Source organism: Oncorhynchus clarkii, chromosome 28, assembly GCF_045791955.1.
Source record: "Oncorhynchus clarkii lewisi isolate Uvic-CL-2024 chromosome 28, UVic_Ocla_1.0, whole genome shotgun sequence".
In the NCBI taxonomy this organism is placed as follows: domain Eukaryota; kingdom Metazoa; phylum Chordata; class Actinopteri; order Salmoniformes; family Salmonidae; genus Oncorhynchus; species Oncorhynchus clarkii.
The window spans coordinates 33,433,452-33,444,155 of record NC_092174.1 but is presented as its reverse complement, the minus strand read 5'-3'; the positions used below and the strand labels follow the sequence as shown (position 1 = coordinate 33,444,155).

Here is a 10,704-nt window from a genome sequence, read left to right as displayed (position 1 = left end):
CGTGTGTAATTGAATCTGTGTGCAAGTCAAAACAGTTCAAATCACATTTGATAAGATTAGAAATATCCAGGATGACACAACTGTTTTTATATACAGAACATACACATCATGTGGGGCATATTTTAACTGGGGAATTCTACACATAGAAATAGAACATAATTGTATATCTCTATAATTCTACTATGGACCTTTAAAGAGATAGGCAAGCTATTTCATCAACACATAAGACCGTAAGACCACAGACAAGTCTGGAAAATCTGGATAGATGGGATCTGAGCCGTCGGGTAGGCGGTTTTATGGTTTCAGCCAGATGGATTTAGGACAGGCAAGATTTTGGACTGCATGGACGCTACCGTCGGGTAGGCGGTTTTATGGTTTCAGCCAGATGGATTTAGGACAGGCAAGATTTTGGACTGCATGGACGCTACAGAGCGTGCTGACATGCTGTGTGAAGGCAAAGCTTCTGAAAGGCTGGCGTATAGGATCAGTACGGGAGAGATGAACAGAAGCAGCTGCTGTCTGTGTTGTGCTTTTTCTCCGAGTTGTAAAAGCAAGCAGAGCAGAAACTGGCTACTCTTTAGTTGACTGATCTAGCTGGCAAGGTAACTGCTGTATGTATTCCCAGTGCTGAGCTAGTGGTAACTGACATGTTACATTAGCTAATGTTTCAACCCCTCTCGACTGAAGTAAATGAACTACTGTACCAGCAGCTAGTTAGCTAACTAGTAGCTATCACAGCCAGATCAGCTCTAGCTAGCCTCTAACTATCTGTCAAACAGCTGTTGTGTGTATGGAAATGTTTTGTAGCCTTTGTTTTTTCCTGCTTAAACAAAAGTAATTTGATGTAGAGCTTGTCAAAAGTTGGTCAATGTTAGCAAGCTAGCTCATGAACTTTAGATATTATTTTTTCTCAATCACACTAGACCTGAATCAAATGATGAAACCAGCTGCCAAGCAATTGAAGATCGATATTCTGACGTGTTTTTGGTGCAATGTTAGTTTTTATTAGTCAGTATAGTAATGTAAAATTATTAATCTGTCAGTTTCCCTAGCTAATTTCCTACGTTTCACACTGACTCAGTATAAACAGCTCTACAGGCTTCACTGTCAAGGTGCACAGTCAGTTACACAACACTATACTCATCATGTCTTAGCAGGATCAGAGGGTGACAGGTGTCCCTGCAGGGTCAGACAGCCAGGGAAGACCAGTCTACGGAGCTCAGATGATTTTTGGAGTATATTATAACAACAATGGCTGCTTAAGTTGATGGGTAGGTGTCACGTTCTGACCTTTATTTATTTTGTTTTGTCGTTATTTAGTATGGTCAGGGCGTGAGTTGGGGTGGGCAGTCTGTTTGTTTTTCTATGATTTTGGGATTTCTATGTTTCGGCCTAGTATGGGTCTCAGAGGCAGGTGTCATTAGTTGTCTCTGATTGAGAATCATACTTAGGTAGCCTGGGTTTCACTGTTTGTTTGTGGGTGATTGTCTATGTTAGTTGCTTGTGTCAGCACAGTTCTCATTATAGCTTCACGGTCGTTATTCGTTTATTGTTTTGTATTCAGTGTTCAGTGCTTTCTTTAATTAAAAAATCATCATGAACACATACCACGCTGCATTTTGGTCCGCTCCTTACGACGATCGTGACAGTAGGCTACATTCTGGGATTGGGAATAATGGTAATTTCAATTATTGATCCATTGATGGTATTCATTGCTAATATAATATATTAATGTACACCATGGTAATTCTTTGTCATGCCTCATCTGAGCAAGATCATATGTTGACAGGGGTCTCATCAGGTTCAGGCAGTCAGGGAAGATCAGTCTGTGACAGCGCAGAAGTTAACCTTTTCCAATAAAACACATTTTTTCTCTCTGTGCCGGCCACACTGGACAAACAAGAAACTTCAAAGATGTAAACTATTCTAAGGCAGTCTGACAACCTCTAGTTGATTTCTAAACTTTATCAAGGGTCGTTAGAGGCTTTTCCCGATGACACAAAACATGTTTAAAAAATGTGAGGAAGACCTGGGAGACGCTATTGATGATGATAAATGGATACAGATACAGTACATTCGGAAAGTATTCAGATCCCTTGACTTTTTCCACATTTTCTTATGTTACAGTTTATTCTGACATCCAAAAGTACTCATTACATTTTAAATGCTTAGCAGGACAGAAAATTGGTCCAATTCACAGACTTATCAAGAGAACATTCCTGGTCATCCCTATTGCATCTGATCTGGCGGACTCACTAAACACAAATGCTTTGTTTGTAAATGATGTCTGTGTTGCCCCTGGCTATCCGTCAATAAAAAAAAGAAGAGAATTGTGGCGGCTGGTTTGGTTAATATAAGGAATATTACATTATTTACACTTTTACTTTTGATACTTAAGTATATTTAAAACCAAATACTTTTAGACTTTTACTCAAGCAGTACTTTACTGGTTGACTTTCACTTTTACTTGATTAATTTTCTATTAAGGTATCTGTACTTTTACTCAAGTATGACAATTGGGTACTTTTTCCACCACTGAATAACATCCATAGAATGTACTATATGCCAGGGAAACTGAATATCATGCACTCAGAAATGGTATTATTCTGCTGGAGATGTAAAGCACAAAGGGGGACATATTTGCATATCAGTCCATTCCTTTTATATTAGTGAGGGGGAATGAGCAAGTACACTCATCATGGAAAAGGTTAGAGAATCTGAAGCAGCCCGTCTAATCCTTAATGGTCTGGCTTCAGGTGCAGGATGGGTGTGTCTTGTTTCTGAGGCTGCAGGGGAAAGGCGGTCGCCACTAGTTAACACAGCCACAAAGTCAGAAACTTTGCCTATTTCTACAATTTATCTTCTTAAAACCTAACCCTAACCTTAACCACACTGCTAACATTATACCTAACCCTAACCTTAAATGAACACCAAAAAGCACATTTTGTTTTAATGAATTTTTACGATATAACCTACTGGAGGACCACTACTTCCTGTACCAGCTCCTCGATATCATTGGTCGACTAGACCTGCTCCGCCTCCTGGAGACGGCAGCCGGAGTGAATGGACCACACTCAGACTGATGCAAGCCTTGCTCTCTCACAGGTGAGCAGAGCTGTGTGTGTATGTGTGTAACTGCATTGTCACAACAATGGACCACATAGAGAGGCAACACTGAATAGATGGTAATTCTGGTAATTCCCTGGTTGCTTTACATCTTTCTTTCTTTTTTTCTTTCACTCTCTCTCTCTCAATTCAACTCAATTCAATTGCGAAAGTGAGACAGATGATGCTGTATAGGATCTCAGAAGATGTAACTCGAGAATGTCACTAAGATTAAGTTTCTGCTGAGCGACAAACTCCTCAGAGGACGACTGGATCTTTTCACTGTAAGAAGTATATCACACACACACATACATGATCTCTCTCTCTCTTTTTCTCTCTCTCCCGCCGGCCCTGGAGGTGCTGTGTGAGATGAGGAGGCAGGGGCTTCTGACAGAGGACAGACTGGACGAGTTACAGAGGACACTGGAGCAGTGTGACACACAGCTGGCCCACACTGTCCGGCAGCATACAGGTAATGTACATATTGACATTGCTCCAGTGTCCTCTGTAGCTCGTCCAGTCTGTTCTGTCTGAAGCTGATGTGTGTGAATCTTGAGGTCAGCAGATGACAGGAGACTCCAAACGAGCCCAAGCACATTCTAACCAAGAAACTCTTCCTTCCCTACCTCTGAAACATCTTCCATATCCGGACTGAGAAACTTCAGATAGGCTGTTATGATTTAACAGTGAATTCTCGCCTGCTTATTTAATGTAAGTATACTGTCACTCTCAGAGACCCTACCACAGCTTCCTGTACCTTGGCCCATCTCCCATTAGAGTGTGTTGTAACCTTGGTTGGAATGTCTGTTTTCCTAAAAGATGTTTCAAGCTCATGAGATTAATGTATTTTTCCATTAAATGGTAGCAATTGAGGAATGTTTACTTTGTCTGTGCAACAGCGCTATTATAAATGTGTATTTTACCACCGCTGGTTCTGGAGATCTGGTCTGTAAAATGGGTCTGTTTCTATTAGCCACGTTTCACGTTTTATATTCAACAGGATGTCACTCTAATTCTGAGGAGCGTGAGGTAAAAACACTTCCGCAATCCAACTGTTGATAAAATATTTATTTTGAAGTATAACATATTTTAAGATGGCAGGAAAGGCATGTAAGAAAACATGATTGTATAAAAAATTCAAAATAAAGAAAGTAGATGAAATCACATAAAAAAATATTTAAAGTAAAGCTGAAACAGTGTGCCAAGATATCAATAACCAGTTGTTCTTGCTATGAAACTTCTTCACATATCCAACTAATAGTTTGGTTAAAAAGTCAATGTCACCTGGCTCACTTGGTTGAGCTGCAGCAGTGCCACAGGACTTTTGGTATATAAGCTGGTGAAATTCTGTATCATTAATATAAAATGTATTTTTGTCCAAGTCCTGTAAAATTGAACAACAATTAATGTAAAAGTAATAAATGTACCATGTAAAAGTAAAACAAATAAGAATGCCACCACAGGAACTTGGTAGTGTCCTGATTATGGCCTATTCAACCTTTCATATCAAAACTGAACTTGAAAGAGCATATGGACCGCTGATGATGAAGGGTACCATGGTAACATCAAGAGATCATCAGGAAGAATGCTTGGTCTCAGCAGGAAAGATGAGCATCTTGGTCAGGGTGTCTCTAGAATCTGGTGATTGCTTGACCACCTCGTAGCCATAACCACCGTTGGCATCTTTAATACGAAGGTCACCTTTTTTCTTGCTCACCGCAGCTTTGACCCCTGTAAGGATCTCATAGATGTTTTTCCCTCTGCAGAGACAGGAGACACACCATAAATTGAGATGAACACACAAGTCAACACAACCATTCAACAGAGAACACAAACTAATTGAGGACATGAACATGATGTGCAGTGAATTCCAAGCTGATGTTACCTGGTACAGCTTTTCTCAAGCTGGCCACACAGAGACTGGATGAACCAGGACCCAGAGGTTGGGCTCCTGATGGAGATATACTGATCTACGTTGGCCATGAAAACCAGGTAGTCGGAGTATAGTGGAAGGGTGTAGTCTTGGACTTGGCCGTCGTCTGTGTCCAGTTCCATGTCCGTCCCTTCAACTTTAGGCTTCTTGTTCACCGGCACGCCCTTCTGAACGTCCTTCCCTCGACAGGCTTGGATGAAGAACAGCTTGGGCTTTTCAACAAGGATGCTACAGTTTGTGCCGTTAAAAGGTGAGAGGATATCAATGGTGGGGACGACTGTTCCATCTGTACCACAGACGCCCTCCTTTTTTCCGTGACTCAGAATGCAGCAGACGAAGGCATCGCCATGCTCAGGAAGATCCTTTAGATCAGTGAACTGACCACCGACCCACTCCTTCGCATTGTACTGTTGGAGGTCAGATAACTGCTTCAGCTCAGAGAAGACCTTCAGCACACTGGGAATCTCCACTGCAGTCTTGTCCTTGCACATCACCACCCTGAACTTCATCCGGCTGAATATGTTGGCCAGATCCACTGTAGGAGAAGACAAGACACTTAACAACCAGACCTCTCACTTCTCTCTATTTTCATTCTATCATGTCACATCATGATAATCAACCGAATCAGCAAAAGAGCAAGCTGGTCAGATGCTGTAATAGAGAAATGAGACTTGAGATGTTTTTGATGATAAAACGTTGACATACCAGCATCCTTGTTTGATCCTGTTCTTTCACTCAGTTTATCAAATATCTCGTTGTTGATGATCAAACAGAGACCACGGGGTACACTGGTCATCTCATACAGACTGACCTGGAAACAGAGAAAACCCGGGGTCATTTACACACAAAGATATTTCACATCAAACTGACAGTGTAGAAAATAAATAAGGAAATAAATAGGAAAATAAGGAAATAAATAGGAAAGTTGAAGGAGAGTTGTATTGCAATGAGAAGACAGGTTAAGTTTTGTGTCTGTGTATTATTGTATATTGTTGACTTGTGTATTTGCTCTGAACTATATGAGGTTTAATATATGTAGTTAATAAACACTTTAAATGTAGATAGAGGGGTTATCACCTCATCGCCACCTGTGACCACTGTTTCCAGGTCAGAATTATCTACAAAACACAGAAAACACAGTTAGATACCTGATAACAGCTATCTAATACAGTAGAACAGTAGCACTGATGTCAGTTGATTGATCTGTAAATGAGTCTTGTCATGTAGTGTGTTATATGTATTGTCTGGTGGTTGTGTCAGTAAACAATGACAGAGTCGTGGTGCAAAGCTGGTAGTACTAGTAGTCAGTGTGTGTGGTACCTGTACAGGGAATTGGGATTGTTGGGGCTGGGTTGAAGGTGTGGTCACTGGGTTCTGTGTGGTTGTTGAATATTTCCTCCAGTCTAGGGTAGTTTTTTATCATATGTGGTTTCTGCAGCAGGTTCACGAGTTCATAGCTTTTTGTGTCTCCTTTATTCATCACTTTATCCAGCAGGTTGATGACAGTCTTCTCATTGGACTGATTGGGGATGTTTAGGTTGTTGTAGTCACGATTAGTCACTATTTCCTCCTGCTGCACATTCTGAAGGATGTAGCTGGAGTCCGCAGACAGGATCTCCGTTAACAAAGTCTTCTTCTCTCTCAGCATCTGCATGATGGACCTTAGAGACCGAAAGAGAAAACACACTCTCCGTGTGTTCATTATATAAAACATATAATGCCACAGATGCATGTCAATGGCCAAGCCAAACGATGCTGATGTGACCTGAGTCATCCTCATAACTGAATTAACAAAACCTGCCATGTTCCTAAGATGTTTTTCGATATTTCAAGAATGGGTTAAGTTCAAAATGCAATGACTGATGCAAGTTACGCTAACCTATTTGTGGATGATTGAATTACCATTCTCCTAGATGCAGGATATTATTGTGGCCTGGCAGCTCAATCACCGATTTCTCTTTTCAGAATCCCCCTGCAAAGGCGTGCTAGGTTTTTGGAATATCAAAGAAAAAGTTGCACTCTAGTGCAGTACAACTGTTCAAAGAATTGCAACCACTTTGGTAAACAATACGTGGATCATTTTACTTTATTATTTTATTATTTATTATTTATACAAGCATTACCTTAGAACGTTTACACAAATACTGGCATGTTGAAAGCTATTGTGTAGGCTATATTTAAAGAAATAGACTTTAATAAGAAACAAGTATATGTTATTGGAATTACTGAGTACCCCCCCAACCCCACTTTTACCTTGGCACAAATAATATTTTTTCTCTATGCGATGATATGTAATTTATATACAGTGTATTGCATTGGGGCCAATGGAATGGGCGGAGTAAAAGTCCAGCAACACTCCTTATTCCTCAGTCCCCCAAGAAATACAGACCCTACTGAGTACCAACCCCACTTTTACCTCGGCACATATAATATACTGAACAAACATATAAATGCAACATGCAACAATTTCAATGATTTTACTGAATTACAGTTCATATAAGGAAATCAGTCAATTTAAATATATTAATTAGGCCATAAAGGGCCATAAATATACAGAATGTTGACATCTCAGATTTAGATTTGATAATTTATCACGAAGTAGTTTGGATGTAGGGAACTACTTTTTCTAAGTTTTTGTTATGGGTAGATTTACTGTAGCGTCACTTCTTCCAATGTGAAGTTTAGCTTGGTAACTAGATTTTCACAGTAGCTTCCCGTCTTCTATAATGCTTCGTGCGAGCATCTGTAGCAGGACAGTTTCTAAACCCAGAGGCGCAACATCGCGAGACTTCCGGGAACGATTGCGAAACAGAAAAAAACAGACCAGGCAGGGTTTAGGGGTTTGAGAAGTCAATGGCAGAAGTGAAACGTTCTTCCTTAGTTATTAATTTTCTCGAACTCTAAAGGCACAACCTAGATTCGAGCCAATATCTTAAGTAGTGGAACATATCATTACTCCAACCTCGTGAAAGTGACAAACTGACACGCTTTCATGTTCGTCAAAAACAACTTTATATCGAAGGAGTGTCTTTGAGTTGACAGCATGCACATGCGCAGTTCGGCGCGAGACGACGATGACGTGATACAACGCATGAGCTTAGCGAGCCTACAAGTGAGATCGGAGATTTCTGTTGGAGAAGCAGTGTTAGCTTGATACTCTACTGTCTTTGGTAGCAGCCTAGCTCGCTAGCTAGCTACCGTTAGCTACTTTAGATTCAACTAGCAGTGAGCATGTTTTGCCAAAGTGGTCATCATGATATCTTGACACTAAATGCCGAGTTGATAGCATAGCAAAATTACTTACCGGTACGACTAAAAGCTGATTCGCTCGCCAAGTTGATGAAATAATTCAGTGGTCGCTATGCGTTCCCCTCTTCCCTCGCAAATGTGAAGTTTTACGTTCATCTAGTTACTGTCCAATCGGAATAGGTTCAAAGAAGTCGCCACACGACCAATAGCGTCACTTTTCGTTAAAGAAGCGGTTTCCCTGGTGGTCTAGTGGTTAGGATTCGGCGCTCTCACCGCCGCGGCCCGGGTTCGATTCCCGGTCAGGGAACTCATTTTTTAACCACTGCAAATTCAATCTAAAGTAGAGTTTTTGCCTGCTTGGAAGTATAAAAACTGAGTGAACAACTCATTTTCAGTGTTTTTCATAACCAAACCAAGTATATTGTATACTAAGCCTATAATCCTACCTGGGGCTCCTGAGTGATGTAGGGGTCTAAGGCACTACAGAGGCATCACTATATTCCAGGCTGTATCACAACCAGCAGTGATTGTAAGTCCCATATGGTGGTGCCCAGTCCTGTCTGGGGTAGGCTGTCATTGTAAATCAGAATTTGTTCTTAACTGACTTGCCTAGTTAAATAAATACTTGAATTAGAAACAAGCATTGTTCATATCTGACTGAATTCCCCTTTAAGGCCATTTTGCATCCTTGTTCATCCCTTCCTGGAATTAGCCACATGTCACTGACCTGACATGGTTGAATAGGTGAATGCAAAGGGCTTGATTCAAGGCCAGATGGGCTGGTCCATTTTTAGCCCAGTGAGCCTGTTTAACATGGGAGTTTGGAGTGACAACAATACAGCAGACCTCCAGGGCCAGGACTGAGAAGCCTAGCAACTAGGGCTTGCCTAAATAGGTATCTCCCCTGACGTAGGCATGTTTTAAATACAGACACCTTTTGTCGTACAGTTTTCCATATAAGGCATGAAAGTTGCACAGTATACCCTTAATCAAATCTAGTGATACTGTACATAACTTGACATTTCTTCCATACATTGTGGGAGGATAACCAACCTGCAAAGCATTTCTTAGTGTTGGGGAATAATCAGAATTAGTTGGTAACATAGGTAAGATGTTTTATATTCATCATATGTTTGTAAGTTACTTATCATCAGAATGTTTATTTTTGTATAATACTGTGGCCGGGTTGCAGTCATCTGTTCTCTGTCAGGACTAAGTTACTTGGGGAGAGGTCAAGGGTGTATCTCTTGGCTCCACAATGTCTGTGTGCCAGTCAATGTGTCTCTGTGATCTTGTCAAGGAGGGGTGGATTTGATATATGCCTGTTGATATGAGGATTTGTTTTATGGTTCTGAGTTTGAGAAAAGAACATAGTTTAGGAGACAAAGCTGAACGATAAATTATGGCCAATGCTGTCTGGCTATGTGTGTCTTTGCTATAAAGAATCTCAGTTGCAATGTGTAAGGAACTCTCAGATAATTCATTGATAGACACTGAATTGATCTGAGAGTCACAGGGTTGTGATGGAGCTCATATAATTAAAGATGGACTTTATGATAACTCTGACTTGTGTGTGGTTTGCTCTCATGATTTGGTAAATACAGGACATTTCCACGACATTAGCGACTCGAAATGCTTGGTTTCACAGTTTCTTCTGATAACAGTCTCCAGTATCAACATTTTCAAGCAAACAAAAACAGGGAGAAGGTTGAATCTGTAGACATGCTGAGATAAAAGAACATACTATTTGCCATAATTCAGCCAGCCTTCACAAGACCATAACATATGCAAACATGTCACCTTTTGTGCTTTACACACTCTAGCAGAATAATACAATTTTCCGAGTGCATGGTATTCAGTTTCACTGGCATATAGGAATTTCTATGGATGGTCTTAAACTGCAGTACTTTTACAGTATGTCTGAGATGATATGAACATGACTGGGCATTCTAACATATCTGTATCCATTCATCATCATTCATTAATAGCGTCATCACATTTTTGTTTTACATGTTTTGTGTCATCGGGAAAAGCCTCTAACGACCCTTGATAAAGTTTGGAAATCAAGGTTGTCAGACTGCCTTAAAATAGTTTACATCTTTGACGTTTCTTGTTTGTCCAGTGTGGCCGGCACAGAGAGAAAAAATGTGTTTTATTGGAAAAGGTTAACTTCTGCACTGTCACAGACTGATCTTCCCCGACTGCCTGAACCTGATGAGACCCCTGTCAACATATGATCTTGCTCAGATGAGGCATGACAAAGAATTACCATGGTGTACATTAATATATTATATTAGCAATGAATACCATCAATGGATCAATAATTGAAATTACCACTATTCCCAATCCAGGCTGTAGCCTACCCATCAACTCATGACCCTCCCAGAAGTCTCAGCGGTTACACTTGAAGGTGGTAT

General features: G+C 40.6%; 1 protein-coding gene across 1 annotated transcript; it reads right to left on the bottom strand.

The window, feature by feature from the left end:
• Positions 1-4,158: 4,158 nt before the first annotated feature.
• Positions 4,159-8,510, bottom strand: LOC139386928 (caspase-7-like). The gene is made up of 6 exons (XM_071132820.1): positions 8,343-8,510; positions 6,359-6,699; positions 6,116-6,156; positions 5,744-5,849; positions 4,991-5,573; positions 4,159-4,865 (listed from the first exon to the last, which is right to left on the bottom strand). Exons 2-6 carry the CDS (start codon positions 6,690-6,692, stop codon positions 4,682-4,684), a joined length of 1,248 nt encoding a protein of 415 aa, XP_070988921.1. The 5' UTR covers positions 6,693-6,699; positions 8,343-8,510; the 3' UTR covers positions 4,159-4,681.
• Between the last annotated feature and the right edge of the window lie 2,194 nt (positions 8,511-10,704).